Source organism: Rhinopithecus roxellana, chromosome 10 (genome assembly GCF_007565055.1).
Source record: "Rhinopithecus roxellana isolate Shanxi Qingling chromosome 10, ASM756505v1, whole genome shotgun sequence".
Lineage (NCBI taxonomy): Eukaryota > Metazoa > Chordata > Mammalia > Primates > Cercopithecidae > Rhinopithecus > Rhinopithecus roxellana.
In genome coordinates, this window is record NC_044558.1 from 65,209,009 (window position 1) to 65,226,402 (window position 17,394).

Here is a 17,394-nt window from a genome sequence, read left to right on the forward strand (position 1 = left end):
CTTCTTGCACATAATACAATTTTTTTCTTTTTTGAGACAGAATCTCACTATGTTGCCCAGGTTGGAGTGCAGGGGCATGGTCTCGACTCACTGGAACCTCCATCTCCCTGATTCAAGAAGTTCGCCTGCCTCAGCCTTCTGAGTAGCTGGGATTACAGGCGCACGCCACCACACCAGGCTAATTTTTTTGTATTTTTAGTGGAGATGGGATTTCACCATGTTGGCCAGACTGATCTCGAACTCCTGACCTCAGGCGATCCATCCGCCTTGGCCTCCCAAAGTGGTAGGATTACAGGCGTGAGCCACTGCGGCCGGCCAATACTATATTTATTTTTTTGAGATAGTCTCGCTCTGTCACCCAGGCTGGAGTGCAGTGGCACAATCTTGGCTCACTGCAAACTCTGCCTCCTGGGTTCAAGTGATTCTTCTGCCTCAGCCTCCTGAGTAGCTAGGACTGCGCCACCACACCCAGCTAATTTTTGTATTTTTAGTAGAGATAGGGTTTCACCATATTGGCCAGGCTGGTCTTGAACTCCTGACCTCGTGATCCACCCACCTCGGCCTCCCACCACCTGCCTCGGCCTCCCAAAGTGCTGGGATTACAGGCATGAGCCACTGTGCCCGGCCCAATGCTATGTATTTTTAAAATACATTTGCTCACTTGTTATTCTAGTTTTCTAGTTGCATATGGTTCTATTTTTCTGGCAGTGCTGTTTGCCTTAGATGGCAGGTACTAAAAAGTATAGATTAAATCTGTGTTTCTATATGTGGTACTTGTATGCCACAGAACATGAGAATACTTTTTAATATATGTTTTAAACTATCTTTTGAAAGTTTACAGTTTTCACTCTAGAAATTAACTGCTCAAAATGCTTTAAAGAGTAAAATTCTTATGACTAGATTGAGGTAGACTAAAGAAGTGAAATACCTTTCTAGATTAAAGAAAATTGAATATGTTCCTCAGCCTAAGGATAGTCACTCTATCTTGTTTTTTTTTTGTTTGTTTGTTTGTTTTGTTTTGTTTTGTTTTTGTTTTGTTTTGTTTTGTTTTGTTTTGAGACAGAGTTTTGCTCTTGTTGCCCAGGCTGGAGTCCAATGGCGTGATCTTGGCCCACTACAACCTCTTCCTTCCGGGTTCAAGCAATTCTTCTGCCCCAGCCTCCCAAGTATCTGGGATTACAGGCATGCACCACCACACCTGGTTAATTTTGTATTTTTAGTAGAGACGGGGTTTCTCCATGTTGGTCAGGCTGGTCTTGAACTCCTAACCTCAGGTGATCCGCCCCGCCTCAGCCTCCCAAAGTGTTGGTGTTGGGATTACAGGCGTGAGCCACTGTGCTCGGCCTGTCTTTTGAAGTATTTCTGAAGTATTATTTCTTTTTTCTTTTGAAGCAAAGGAAACTGCTTCATATGTTTTATTAGAGGACAAAATCCTTTGTTGTATTAAAAATTGATTTTATAAATAGTTTTTTAGAAGAGAGCAACAATTTTAAAAATATGTATGAATGTTTGTTGTGTGTATAAGGGCTCTCAATTGAGAAAATCTTTAAGATTCTAATTCAGGTTGGGTACCTTGAATCCAAAAGCTTTCTGAAGTGGAAGGAACTGCACAAATGATTTAGTGCAGCAGTTCTTAGAATATAGTCAATGAGTGTCTTTGTGGAGACTCTAGAGATGATCCAACTTCCTGCAACTGATTTTTATATACTGGGTAAGTTATTGATAATTTAGATTTGGTGATCATAAGGTAAAATTGCTGTGTTATTAGAGTTTATTCAAAGCCTTAAATCATATTCTAAGAAGTCCAGCTATCTATAAAAATTAGCAACATTTTAGAGCTTGTGCACGCAAATTAATGGAATTACACCACTTTTTGCTATAGTAAGTATTATTTTGAGTGGGTCACAGTTTTTAAATGTTGCTATTTTTGTCCTGTTATAAATACTATGAGATTAACTTCATTATTATGATTATTGATTTAGTATATTATGTGGTGTTCGTGATAGCATCTTTCTAACAATAGTATTCACATTTTTTTTAGTTCTAAATTTTTTGTAGAGACAGGGTCTTACTCTGTTGCCCAGGCTGGACTGTAGTCGTGCGATCCTAGCTCACTGCAGCCTTGAATTCCTGGGCTTAAGTGATCCTCCCACCTCAGCCTCCAGAGTAGCTTGGACTACAAGCCTGCCCCACTCTGTCTGGCTAATTTCTAATTTATTTTTTATAGATGCAGGGTCTCGCTCTGTTTCCCAGGGCTGTAACAACAGTAGTTTTTTATGTACAACTTCCCAATAATTGGCCTCAAAAGCATTGGTGCATTCAAATTTAATGATAATTTATCCGTATGCCAATTACTAATCCTCTGAAAGTATTGTTTTACAATAGCACTTCTTTAAATTTTAACCGTTGGTCATTGTGCTCTTATCCTATTGCGACTGTAACAAATTGCCACAGATTTAGTGGCTCAAAACAACAAATTTGTTTTCTTAGCAGTTCTGGAAGTCAGAAATCTAAAAGCAAAGTGTTAGTGTTGTTTTCCTTCTGAAGACTCTGAGGGAAGAATCCATTTTCTTGCTTTTACTAGTATCTAGAGAATGCATTCATCTTTTTTGGCTCATGGATCCTTGTATCACTTCAACCTCTGGCTTTTGTTATCACATAACTACTGCTCATTTAGGCCCTCTTGTTTTCTCCTTATGAGGACACTTATGATTACATTGAGCTTGGTTACATAACCCACTCAGAAAATCAGTTAACTGCCCTATATCAAGGTCCTTAACCTAATCACATCTGCAGAACCCCTTTTACTAGAGAAGGTAACATTCACAGTTTCCAGGGATTAGAGTGTGGACATCTTTGGGAGGCCATTATTCTTTCCTCCAGAGCCAGTATTAACCTCTGGAGTAACCTAACCTATTGGAAGTGGGTCCTGTTGCTGGATAACCCAAAGTCTGTGGTCTGCCCAGGCATCTCACCTGAGAAGTTGCCAGCTAGACTGAAATCCTAAATAATGAGAATTCTTAGGTTGCAGGAATCTCCTTATGTAAAGTAAAAATAACTGAAAATTTTAGTCACCAATTTATTACTTACATTCTTATTTTCTCATGTTAAAATAATTTCATCTTCCCAACAGCTGCTTGCTAACTCTAACAGTTTGTATTAATCATACATACAAGATTGTTAATAGAAGTTATTCTTGAACTGAAATGGAGTAGTAGAATGTATCCCAATGTTCCCATTACTCATCTTCAACAATTATCAACTTGGGTCGACATTGTTTCATCTATACTCCCACCTTCCTAAGCCAGAGTTTTTTTAAACAAATCTTAGATAAATCATTTTATTCATAAATATTTCCTGTCTGTATATATCTCTAGAATATAAAGACTTTAAAACTTTGATCATAAATACATTATTCCTAAAAATTAATAACTCTTTAGTCAGATAATTATTCAGTGCCTACACTTCCCTGGTTCTCTCAAATTCTTTTTTTTTTTTTGAGACGGAGTTTCACTCTTGTTGCCCAGGCTGCAGTGCAATGGCGTGATCTTGGCTCAGTGCAACCTCTGCCTCCCAGGTTCAAGCAATTCTCCTGCCTCAGTCTCCCGAGTAGCTGGGATTACAGGCGTGCGCCACCATGCCCGGCTAATTTTTGTATTTTTAGTAGAGACAGGGTTTCTCCATGTTGGTTTTGCTGGTCTTAAACTCCCGACCTCAGGGGATCTGCCAGCCTCAGCCTCCCAAAGTGCTGGGATTACAGGGATGAGCCACTGTGCCTGGCCTCTCATATTCTTTTTATAGTAGGTTGTTGTGTTGGACTTAGTTGATAAGTCACAAGTCTTTTTGAATCTTTTAAATCTTTCCTATATCTGTTCTTAATTTTTACCTTTCAATTTATTGAAAAAACAAGATAGTTTATTCTGTGGAGTTTTCTACAATATGAGTTTTCCCCTCATGGTGATGTTTAGGGTGTTCATCAGTCCCTTATATTTCTTGCAAGTTGGTTGTTAGAATTAGAGGCTTGCACAGATTGAGGTTCAAATTTTTTTGACGATAATGGTGTATAAATGGTGTTGTACATAACTGTCAGGAGGCACATAATGTCTCATTGTCTCTCTTTATGTGATAATAGCAACCATTGATGATCATTGCCTAGATCTGTTAGTTCAATAGGGGTATACATCAGAATTCTAATTGGGTTAAAAAAGTGGAGGCTGGAAAGAATGATTATGATTAGTCTGTACCTTTTGAGCAAGCAAACCAATCAACATACTTTTTTTAATACAGTAAAAAATTTTTTATTTTAATTTTTTAAAAAATTTTGTGTGCAAGTGGTGCGTAAATATATTTATGGGGTATATGTTTTGATACAGGCATGTATCACATGGAAGAGGGGTTATCCATCTCCTTAAGCTTTTATCCTTTGTGTTACAATCCAATTATACTCATTTAGTTATTTTAAAATGTACAGTCCAACCTACATTTTGTTTGGTATTTTGTCTTTTGCCACTTTATAGCTTTATTGAAACTTCTATTAAAGGGAGATATTTAGAAAAGGTCAAAATAATTTGATAGGTATACTTTGTTATACTGAGACAGAGTCTCACTCTGTCGCCCAGGCTGGAGTGCAATGGTGTGCTTCTGGGTTCACGCCATTCTCCTGCCTCAGCCTCCCGAGCAGTTGGGACTACAGGCGCCTGCCATCACACCCTGCTAATTTTTTGTATTTTTAGTAGAGACGGGGTTTCACCTTGTTAACCAGGATGGTCTCGATTTCCTGAACTTGTGATCTGCCCGCCTCGGCCTCCCAAAGTGCTGGGATTACAGGTGTGAGCCACTACGCCCAGCCTGTTATACTTTGTTTACATCTCCATTACTTTAACTTCTGAAAGTTTTGTTATGTTCTTCTTGCCTAAATATTTGTAATTGTTTGAACTTCCCAAGTGGGAAAATATTGGGCACTATTACCTATTGTGTGAGTACTAAAGATTCCATGTCATTATATCATTTTTTTTTTCTTACCTTATTAGATGGTTATTCTTGTTAGAGGCTTGAGTAATGTAAAAATCATTCAGGTATATAATTGGACTCTGTAGTAAATTTGGGGAACCTAGTTGGAGAAAGTGTCAACTTTTTAAAAGAAAAAGAAATAACCAGTGGCATACAGAATATAACAGCAGAATTCCCAGCCACACATCTTTTGTGTTTCTGTTATTCTTGGAGATGTTCTTAAAGTGGATTCCCAGGACTCTGGGACTCTCTAAGACCCTTTTAGAGAATCTGTGAGGGCTAAAAATTATTTTTTGTGTGTGATAATACCATGGTATTTGATATTATTTTTCTTTTTTTTCCTCATTAGGGCACAGTACAACTTTCCAGAGACCACATAAAACATGATGTCATTGCTCTGGTGGCTATTGGAGGGTATGCTTGTGAATTCTTTTTTTTTTAGATGGAGTCTTGCTCTGTTGCCTAGGCTGGAGTGCAGAGGCACGACCTCAGCTCACTGAAGCCTCTGCCTCCCAGGTTTAAGTAATTCTTCCACCTCAGCCTCCAGAGTAGCTGGGATTATAGGTGCACCACCCTGCCTGGCTAAGTTTTGTATTTTTAGTAGAGATGGAGTTTTACCGTATTGGCCAGGCTGATCCCAAACTCCTGACCTCAGGTGATCCACCTTCCTCGGCCTCCCAAAGTGCTGGGATTATAGGTGTGAGCCACTGCGCCCGCTGTGAATTCTTTTGTTTTCAGTTTTTGTTTTTAGTTTAATTTTTTCTGAGGTATTTTTTTAAAAATAAGCTTTGTTTTAGAATAGTATTAGTTTTACAGAAAAATTGTAAAGATAATAGAGTTCCCATATATGTTGTACACCTCCCTTTCCCCTATTAAGAACATCTTATGTTAGTGTGGTACATTTGATACAATTGATGAATTCATGTTGATACATTATTAACAGAAATCCATACTTGATTCAGAATTATTTAGTTTTTACATAATGTCCTTTTTATGTTCCAGGATCCAGTTCAGGATGCCACATTACATTTAGTTCTCGTGTTTCCTTATGTTCTTCTTAGCTATGACTGTGTGTCAGACTTTCTTTGTTTTGAATGAACCTTGGACCGTTTTGAGGGCTGCTGGTCAGTTATTTTACGTAGCATCTCTGAACTGGAATTTGTTTGATATGTTTTTCGTGATTAGACTAAGTTTAATGGATTTTGAGAAGGAAGACCGCAGAGATAAAGTGCCGTTTTCATCACATCATACCAAGGGTATATTCTGTTAGCATAACTTATTTTTGCTGTTGACCATGATCATGTGGCTGAGGTAGTTAGTAAATTTCCCATTAAATTTTTTTTAATTCAGAAAATATTACTAGGCATAATCCATATATACCATAGCTCTTTGGAGTCTTCAACAGCTTCTGAGAGTATAAAGGAATCTCGAGACCCAAAAGTTTAAGTTGCTCATCTAAGCCTTAAGCAACTAACACTTTAAGAAAGAATAATCGACAGCTGCCTGATATGACAAAAGGAACCAAGAAGATGAGGTTTGGGGGTGGGAGAGTAGAAGAAATAATTGATAGGGCCTTTAAGAATAAGGGAGTGATACCAAGATAAACTCTGGCTTCTTTATGACTCTGCTTAGTGTTGAGACAGGACCTCTACCTTTCAGTAGTTTTTTGACTTTGTTTCTTTCTTTTCTCATTTGGTAACTTAACAGATATTTGTTGAATGTCTGCTTACTTTTCATTAATTTTAATATTTTGTCTGATTCATATCATTTGCAAATAATAGGTTTTTCCCCCTTTTTCTTCCATTCCTTATACAGTTGAGGCTGTGGTTTTATGAATGTATGTATGGCGGTGAGACTTGGGGAGTCTTTTCTAGACAAGTATTCATTCTGTGTAGGTTTTCAAAATTATTTAAAATTTAATATTCTGTTACTATATTTAAATCTGTTATGCCTTCCTTTTAAGCATCTCTTATTTTGTGAATGTGACACTTCTGTTTCATTCTTTCATCTTGCTTAACTTATGTATATTTTCCATCTTTTTTTTTTCCTGATGACTTCTTTTTGAATTCCTTGATTATTCTTCTAGCTTATTAATTTATTATAGGATCATATTCATTTTGCTGTTCGAGCCTACTATATTTTATTTATCTATATTTTTATATCCAGTATTATCAGCTTTAAAAATATTTGCTTGTTCATGCTCTGTTTTATAATATCCTCCGTTATCTTTTTAAACGTGTTTATTAAGTTTTTGATGAGTTTGGTTCACTGATTTTCTTTTCTTTGACCAAGATTGTTCAGTTTGTTGTCTTTCACAGCACTTGGGCTCCTTAGAATATTATTTTTGTTTGTGAGCTTATATTCTCTTAATAATATTCTTCTGGGAATATTAACTGCCTTGTCTGATACTGTCCTACATAGAAAGGTAAGAGCCCAGGGACTAGCTTTTGACTGTTTTGGTCAATCTAGAGAATACATATCTTAGGTTAGAGAATCTTTTTTATTAAAATCATAGCTTCCACCTCGTTACCCCAGTTGCTTATATATTCTGTTTCTTAGGGAACTTTTCTGTATCTCTGTTCTGGGCACACTTCTTATCCATAAACTGTCTCCTTAGTTGTAAACAGCCCATTTGAGAGAAAGCACAGTGGAAGGCAGTAGTCGGCCTCTCTGCCTGCATTTGGTATGTGTGTACTGTAACAGTACAGCATGTGTGTATGTGCACAGTTTAAAAGCAAAAATGCTTACTTAGGACTGTGTTTAATGCCTCTGTATGGAATTAAATCATGTTTTGTGCTCATAGTAAAAACAAGGTGTTCAATGATTAGAGAGAAAAGAGCATAGAAAGATGGCTAGCTTCCAACCCTTCCTCCTGTTCCCTTCTCCTGGCCTTTTCTTTATCCGTGATATTCCACTTTCTGCATCTCCAGGGATGGGTTCAGGGGCTAGGGTGGGGTGGGGACTTGTTACTTCACTAGTAATTCAGTTCTCACTTACAAAAGCAATTGGCTTCTTCTTTATTGACTTTGCATTCTCTGTGTATAGAGAGGCTGAAAGTGGACCAGAGATTTAAAAGAACAGCAGAACTGTTACACAGTTAGTTCATATTAAGATCTTTGTCAAATGTGATACACAGTTTAAAAATAAAAAATAGAACTATTAAGGAACCACCTGAAAAAACAGGCTGTGTCATTTACTCAGTGTAGACAGTGAAATTATGTAACAGGAGAATAGACAAAGCTATTTGTTTTGCTAACCTAGACTTTGGGAGGAGAACTGGCTTTAAAGACTTATTATTTCCTTCAGTACCCATAAATAATGCAACGACTCAGCTTTTAAACATATGATGGTTTTTTTAAAGTATTGTCATTTGCTCTTTCTCTCAAGTTTTAAGACATGCCAGAGCTTCTCATAAGCAGGATATAATTAAAGCTTAGACACCCACAGGTCCACATTTAACTCTTAATTAAAATGGTGTGTGTTAAGAATCTTAAATTTAAGATTAAAATAAAAAAAATTTATGGGAGTCCCATAAAACCTCAGAAAGAAATGTGAAGGATTCAAATTTTAGCATATTGGATATATGTGAAGATAAAATTTGGTTAAAAGTCCAACCAAATCTCTACCTGTCTTTCTAGTGAAAATAGAACAATAAAGAGATTTTTATCCATACCTCAGCTTAGTAGGTTTTCATTAAGTTGTAATTGCTTCAGAAGTCACTGCTTCAGAAGTCAACTTAAGTTTAATAGGGTGAAAATAGCAGCAACAGAGCAAGAGCAAGCTTGAGGATTGGGTGATGAATTTATGTATGTATTTGTCTATGTACATATGTACCTATAGACATAAAATTTAATTTGGGGCTGGGTTGTAATGGCTCACGCCTGTAATCCTCACACTTTGGGAGGCTGAGGCAGGAGGATTGCTTGAGCCTGGGAGTTGAGGACTAGCCTGGGCAACATAGCAAGACCTTGTTTCTACAAATAATAAAACAAATTAGCCGGTCGTGGTGGCATGTGCCTGTGGTCCCAGCTACCCAAGAGGCTGAGGTGGGAGGATTGCTAAAGCCCTGGTGGTTGAGGCTGCAGTGAGCCAAGATCATGCCACTGCACTCCAGCTTGGGTGACAGAGTGAGACTCTGCCTCCCCTCCAGAAATTTAATATTATTTTTATACATATACACACAAAATTAAATTATATATATATATGTATGTGTATACATACACAAATGCATGTATATAAATTTATCCCCCCATCCTAAGCTTGCTCTTGCTCCAAAGCTGCTGTTTTCACCATATTAAACTTACGTTGATTTCTGAAGCAGTCACAAGTTAATGAAAACTTACTAAGTTGAGATATGGATAAAAATCCGTTCATCATTATACTGTCACTAGACAGACAAGTGGAGATTTGGTTAGACCTTAAATCAAAATATTTTTTAAAAAATTTATGTTTTTTAAATTTATTTTATTTTATTTAAACATTTATTGGGTTCAGCAAACTAACCTACCTTCATTAAGCACATTCTACACATAGTACCTTCCTAGGTTCATGCCTATACTGTGTTTAGAGCAGGTTTTATTTAGGTCTTATGGGTAAAACTGTTGGCTGCATTAGGGGAATTAGTAGAAAATAAAGCTAATAGAAATGAATAACAACTAATGTTTATTAAATTTCCACTGTGTGCCACTAGCTATTCAAAGTGCCTTGCCCATAAACTCATTTAATCTTAAAAATAACCCTATGAGTTAGATAGAATTATGAGGATACAGAGACAAGGACACACATCTGGTAAACAGCGGAGCTGGGATATATTTCGACTCCAGGGGCGAACCTTTAATCACTTTCCTATACTGCGTCTCTGTGAATCAGATCATATGGGGCCTTGAATACTACTTTTACTGTTTGGGATCTTTGTTGTTAACACAGTATCAAATTGTTGAAGATTTTGGAGCAGGGAACCAGCCTGTTCAGAGTTGTGGTTTAGGAATATCAGCATGGCAAAATTGTGGAGTGTTGGTGGGGCAACCAATTGAACGTTAGATATATCTGGGATGTTTTCAAAAACTGATGTACAGCTACATTCCTATTCAATTGAATTAGAATCTCAGAGGGTGAGTTGCATATATTAGTACCTTTTAAAGTTCGTTAGTTGATTTCGATGTGCAACTAAGGTTGAAAACCATAGAAATAGAGGTGGTTAGTTCAGGGAATAAGTTAGCATGCTCTTGTGAAATCTAGATAAAAGGCAATTAAAACTTCTGTGGTAGTGGCAGCAGAATAGAAAATATGTAAAAGGAATTAGAGATGCAAATCAGCAGGACCTGGTGGTTGATTGGATGTGTAGTTTCAGGAAGATACTAAAGACCAATTTTACATATACTAAACATGTAGAATCTTAAAAATGATGTTAAGATGGTGGTATCCTCATTTTACAGATGCAGAAACTGAGATAAAGGGAAATTATGTAGCTTTTCCTGAGCTATACAAGAAGTAGATGATGGAGTCAGGACTTGAACTCAGGCCTTTGCATATTGAATTACATTTTCTTTCTATAAGTTTTAGGGCATTAATGTGTTTAGCATTAATTCATACTGGATGAGATGACACTGTTATAGATGACCATATATGATGCAGAGGGGATCATAAGAGTCACTTAGTGGAGTTGAAAGGTCATTATCAAAAAAGTGTTTTTCGACGAGGTAATGCTTAACCTGAGTGTTGAAAGGAACTTAGGTATTTGCCTGGTGAAGGTGAGAATGGCGTTGTAGACAAAAGGAGCTGTGAGAGTAACAAGTAAATTGTTCAACAACATGGTATGTTTGAAGAAGTGAAAGTAATTATCAGTTTGTCACTTTTGTGATGTGTAGGATTCATGGGCGTTTGGAGGAATGCATGACGTAAGATTGACAAAATTGCAAAGAGCCGTGAAGATGGAGTTAAATGTTTTTCTCTCCAGTTTTGGTAGGCTGTGGGAGCCTACCAAGTCCAAAACCATTGAAGTGGTTCAACCATGTTGTTGAACAACTTTAGAAGGCTCTCTGTGATAACAGTATAAACTACTTAGGTGTAAGAAATTCAGGTGGCAGGTAGTAGCAGTAACTGGATGTGAGAAATAAAGGATAAATACGATAGACTATGTAGAACTTTAGGACCTTGTCCTGGACTTAATATTAGGAGTGGAGGAGAATATAGATGAGGAAAATAAAAGTGAAGGAGAAGTTTAGAGTGACTTAAAGGTTTCTCTGTTGTGTGATTTGGTGGGAGGTACCATTCATTAAGGGAGAAAATATAGGAAGAAGAGCAGGGGCAGAGAGAGGAAAGATGAAGTCAGTTTTCGATATGCTAAGTTTGAGATGTGTATCCAAGCGGAGGTGTACAGAGGCTTGATGTTCCGTACAGTTCGTCATTTAATCCTTTCTATAATACTGTAAGGTAGATGTTACTCTGTTTTTAAAAGATGAAGAAACCAAGGCTCTGAAAGAGTAATTTGCATAAAGTCAGTTAGCTAGACAGTAGGCAGCACTAGGATCTAAATGTAAATCTTCGAATTCTCTTATTGAAAGAAAGGGCTATTTTTTTGTTATAAATTCATCTATATTACACCTAGACTTTTAAGCATCTTTTTAAGGTTTTTATATTCATTACCTAATATAATTTTTTGTATACATTGAAAAATATGTGATACATGATCTATTTTATTTAATCCAAAGCTTTATTTTCCTGTAACTATTAATAATTTTGACTTTTTTTTATCTAGGCTGAATATTTTGACATTTGGGCACCATCTAGTTGCAGAGACATGAGGAACAGTTGCTAACTGCATTCTTATGTGTGGTAGATTGATGAGTCATGGGGGTTGACGTTTCCATGTTATTATTAGCAGTCTTGCCCGTGGCTTGATGCTGTGCAGTGTGATATACTAATCAGTGATTTGTTAGAAATGGAATAGAAATCTAGAAGGCATGAAGGTATTTTTTTGCAGCTCTTTTTTTTTTTTTGTATTTTTTTTTTTTTTTTTTTTTTTTTTAGTAGAGACGGGGTTTCACCGTGTTAGCCAGGATGGTCTACGATCTCCTGACCTCGTGATCCGCCCGTCTCGGCCTCCCAAAGTGCTGGGATTACAGGCTTGAGCCACCGCGCCCGGCCGCAGCTCTTATGTCTTAATTTAGATCTCAGTCATGATTTAATCTAGAATGTAGGCTCACATATCTCTATGTAAGAATGCAAAGAATTGGCCAAAATGAAATTTCAAGTAAGATGAGCTTTTATTTCAGATTGACAGTTGAAATGTGTGAAACAGGTTATAAGATGAAGTATCAGACACTGAAATGTTTATGTATATGTCGGCTCGTATAACCAGTTCTCATATCACCTGGCATGATTGTGATGTGATAATATGGTTTCGGTTGTGCTATTTTATAACCTTTTCAGGCAACTGTGGCTGGTTAGGCCAGATTTAGAGGAAAATGTTAATGAAGTTAAAGCTCAGTGTTATGGCTTTAATTCTTTTAGTGGGCAGTAAACTTTTTCTGGTTTCTGAACCACAGAGTCCACCAGCAGTCTCACCAGATGCATGCCATTAGTTACAAGTGAAAATCATATTGGTTAATTTTGAGCTTCTCTTGTATGTGAAGATCTTGATAAAGGAGGTTGGATGAATCATGGCAAGAGACCACCAGTGCCAGAAGAAATATAATTCATGTTTCATTACCAAAAACTGATGGTGAATCTGTAACAGTGTTATTTTATACAGGACAGAACTATTTAAGGAAAAGAATGAGGGGATTCTTAGTGATGGAATTTGGGCTTATCAGATGGCCAGAGACTTTGTGCTAGTTATTAGGGCTATAATCACTAAGCCTCTTTTTTTTTTTTTCTTTTCTTGTCTTTGTTCATTCAGTATTTGTTGAGTGTCCACAATGGTACCAGGCTCTGTTCTAGTTTTAAGGGATATAGCAGTGAACAAAAAAGACAAAATTCCCACTCTAGTGGAGCTAACATTTGAGTAGAGAAAGAAAAAATATATAAATATGAACTGTGTTATGAGATGATTGCTGTGATGAAAAATAAAGCAGGGTAAGAAGGAGAGAGAGTAACAAAATAGGGGATGAGTGCTGTTTCCTGGGAATATTATGGAAGTATTCTGATGAAGTAGCTTTTGAGCAGAATCCTAAAGGAAGTTTTCTAGGCAGAAATAAGAACTAAGTGTAAAGCTTGCATATCTGTTGGGCAGACAGTGGTGGTTAGTCTGTAAGCAGTTGGGGTTGTGGGAAAGCGTGAGTGAAGGGTCTTTCCTCCTCCTCAGGAAGGTGGAGGTACAGGGTCAGTGTTCCTAGGAACACATGGAGCTCTGTGGGCTCTCCCCTGCAATCCGACTTGATAATAGAAGGAAGAGTGACAAGACAGATGGAATATCTATTTGTTATGCTTGCAGTGGGAGGTCAGGAAATCCATTATCAAGGATGTCATGCTTTATATAAGAAGAATGAATTCACCAGGAGAATCATTGGAATGGCCTTGAGGGGCTGCAGCTCAGGAGAGGGTAAGGTAGGAAACTGATTTGGGGAGTTAGTGGTGAACTGAGCTCTTTAAAAAATCAAGTCAATGGAATCACATGAGGAAATCATGTTGAATGGAAATGAGAGATTCTGGGATGCAGGGGAGCCAGAGAGAGGGAGGAGAAAGAGAAAATAGGTTGGAAACTAAGAAGGGGCAAAGTTTTCAGAAAAGGAGTGGTCAGCAGTGGCAAATGCTAGAGGAGTGGTCAGTGTTAGGTTGAGCTAGGGAATGGTAAGGTTGTGCTAGACCTGAGTTGTCTGATGGTGTAGCCACTTCCCACATGTTACTAATTTAAAGTTAACCTAATTAAATTAAAAATTGTTCCTTAGTTTTACTAGCCACATTTCAAGATTTCAATAGCTACATGTAGGTAGTAGCTACCCTGTTGGACATTACAGATATGCACTATTTCCATCGTTGTAGAAAGTTCTATTGTGACAGCACTGTACTAGACCATTATAATGGTGGAGAAAAGTTAAATAACAATTGAATTGTTTATTTATTTATATAACAAGAGAGACAATACTGTGAGATAATTATGCATTATCAAAGAATTCACATTAGAAAGTCAGAGTTGGAGAATGATAACTTCATCTTGAACGTAGGTAACAGAATTGGCAGTTTGAGCTCTCAAAGTGAGGGGTTTGTTGAGTGTCTGCTATGGTGCCAAGCTCTGTTCTAGTTTTAAAAGATGTAGCAGTGAACAAAATAGACAAAATTCCCACTCCAGTGGAGCTAACATTTGAGTGGAGAAAGACAGAAAATACATATAAAAATTTCAAGCTGTTGAGTAGGGAAGCAAAAAGAAAGTAGGGAGAAAATTACAGATCACTTTAAGCAATCAGTTTTACTAGGCAGAATTTTAGCTAAGTAGAGTTTGAGTTAAGTGGAGATGTTAGACTGTCTCGTAGAAAATCATTATTTCTGTGGGATGGATAGTTGGACCAAATTGTAAAATATTTTAATTATGAGTGTTGGGGGCTTATTTTTAAAAGAATAGCATGCCACCAGACTTTCTTTAGTGGAGGAGAAATGAGGCCAGAGTGACTGCCTAGAAAATTAAGTTGGTAAATTAATCACTTTTTTCTGGGTCCTTTCTTAGTCTTTCTCATTTGTTTTAATAATAAGTAATTCTGCCTTATGTCTATATACTGATTTTCAAAACAAATTTATATAGAATACTCATGTAAACTATTAAGCCTCATAACAATTCTAGAAATGTGTAAGGTTTAATAATTAGTGCATTTACAAAGGAGAAAAAGAAACCTCACAGAAAGAAGTTAAGTGGCATGCTAATGATGGGATAGCTTGCAGAATGAATAATGTCGGGTAGACTGGAGATCACTTATGTTAGTGTTGAATAAACCGTAATACACACTGTCTTCTATGTGTGGTGATCTTGGCAGTAGGGACTATGTTTTTATCATGTTTTTTAATTCTGGTATGTAGCATAGTAAATGAATGAGTGGGCTGAGACTGCATGCAGGGACATCTACTGAAAGGGAGATGCAGAACTTGACACATAAGGTGATGTGGGTCTGACATGGGGGCACTAATGGGAAGTGAAAAAAAAAGACTGAATGTGAAATAGGCACCATAGAGGCAAAAAAGTCAGAATTTAATAATTTAATCAGATTTTGGGGGAAATGTCTCAGATGAATCAAGGGTTTATGCCTGAGTGTTTGAAAGAAAGATGGGCAAATCAGCATGGAAGCTGGTTTCTGAGAGAAAGCTGACTACTATCTCTGATACAAAGTTGTAAAGCCCTTCCTTTGTTAACATAATTTTAGAACTAGAAGGATATGCAATAATGTCCAAACATATACATAGAAATGTTTTGAAGTTTTGGAGATATGCTAGGTATGAAGAAGAAACTAGGAAGTTATCTGAATATAGGTAATAATGGGCCTTGAGCATCAATGGAACCTGCAGGAAAAGAGCAGGTAGAGGAGGAACAACAAATAGTTGAGATTGAGCACTGGTAATGGCCATTCACTTATTGACTGGGAGGACTAAGTGTGGAGGCAGGAAAATAGAAGAGAAGCCAGAGCAGAGGAGTATTCTTAGAAACCAAAAGAGGCTTACATGAGAAGACTGATAGACTTAAATATATAAAGGAAGGATATAAAGTGTGAAAAACTACCAGGCCAATGCCAGAGAAGACTCCACAGGTTGACAAATTGGCTGTAATTTCCTGATGACTCAGGATGAAAAAAAGATTTTTTTTTTTTTTTTTTTTTTTTTTGGAGACGATTTTTTGTTCTTGTCCAGGCTGGAGTCCAATGGCACAATCTTGGCTCACTGCAACCTCCATCCCCCTGGGTTCAAGCGATTCTCCTGCCTCAGCCTCCCAAGTAGCTGGGATTACAGGCGCCCACCACCACGCTCGGCTAATTTTTTGTATTTTTAGTAGAGATGACATTTCACCATGTTGGCCAGGCTGGTCTTGAACTCCTGACCTCAAATGATCCGCCTGCCTCAGCCTCCTAAAGTGCTGGGATTACAGGCATTAGCCACCACGCCCAGCCTAGAAAAAGATTTTTAAAAAAGGATTTAATTTTCAGTGTAGAAGTAATTTTGAAAAATAGCTATTACTTAAAAGGTTATTGCACCACTTAATTCATTTGATAAATTCTGGGTGCTCTCTAGATTCAGATTTAAGTATATGAGATTAAATCACTCCTGAGAAAATTTGTTTTCTTTTTAGATATTGCCATATTCAGAAGTTGCTGAAGTTCAAGAGACAGTGAGTAATATGTGGTGCTGTGTGCGATATGTTAACATTTTTTTGTCTTTTTAGGATTTCAAGTTGGATTCTTAAAATATACTTCCCACTATACTTAATCACAGATAATTATGTCATAATAAGAAATAAGCTAGTGTAGATTGAAAAATATCAGTTAAACACTGTTTATATTTTTTCCAAAATGTAAGTAAGTTCTTTTTTTGACTGTAAAAATAATGCATACTAGTGTACCATATTTAAACAATACAGAAAAATATGAGTAAAATCCTACCTCCTAAAGTTAACTACTGTTGATATTTTGGTGGCATCTTTCCTAAGTTTGTGTATGTATAAGAAAATTTATAAAGGTAGGGTCATATCATACAAGCTTCTTTATAACCTACTTTTAAAAGCTGGTATATAATGCATGATTTTTAGTAGGTGAAGAATAAACTTTTTTTTTTTTTTTGGGCGGGGTACAGAGTCTTGCTCTTTAGCCCAGGAGTGCAGTGGTGTGATCTCGGCTTACTGCTACCTTCACCTCCCGGGTTCAATCTATTTTCCTGCCTTAGCCTCCAGAGTATCTGGGATTACAGGTGCGTACCACCACGCCTGGCTAATTTTTGTATTTTTAATAGGGCAGGGTTTCACCATGTTGGCCAGACTGGTCTCAAACTCTTGACCTCAAGTGATCCTCATGTCTTGGCCTCCCAAAGTGCTGGGATTACAGTTGTGAGCCACTGCACCTGGCTGGAAAAAGAAACTTTAATGACTTCATGCTATTTCATTGTGTGAAGGTATTTTATTACCCTGTTTAAAACAGGTTACTTCTTTAGATTACTGTAAATGGTGTTGTGGTAAATATCCATGGACACATTTTTTGTTTTTTTTTTGAGACGGTGTCTCGCTCTGTTGCCCAGGCTGGAGTGCAGTGGCACTATCTCGGCTCACTGCAAGCTCCGCCTCCCAGGTTCACGCCATTCTCCTGCCTCAACCTCCCGAGTAGCTGGGACTACAGGTGCCCGCCACCACACCCAGCTAATTTTTTGTATTTCTAGTAGAGACGGGGTTTCACCGTGTTAGCCGGGAAAGTCTCGATC

General features: G+C 37.4%; 1 protein-coding gene across 12 annotated transcripts in view; it reads left to right on the top strand.

Moving 5' to 3' along the window:
• The window catches only part of OSBPL8 (oxysterol binding protein like 8), a 211,942-nt gene that overhangs the window by 73,476 nt on the left and 121,072 nt on the right, over positions 1-17,394 (top strand). For 6 of the 12 annotated variants that reach the window (XM_030938778.1, XM_030938780.1, XM_010362632.2 and 3 more), the window contains one exon: positions 16,277-16,315. The exons of 5 other annotated variants lie outside the window; for them this stretch is intronic. In XM_030938778.1, coding sequence (XP_030794638.1) covers positions 16,277-16,315 — 39 coding nt within the window. Of the gene's footprint in view, positions 1-16,276; positions 16,316-17,394 lie in introns of those variants that run through there. One more of the 12 variants, XM_030938786.1, reaches the window with a different exon arrangement.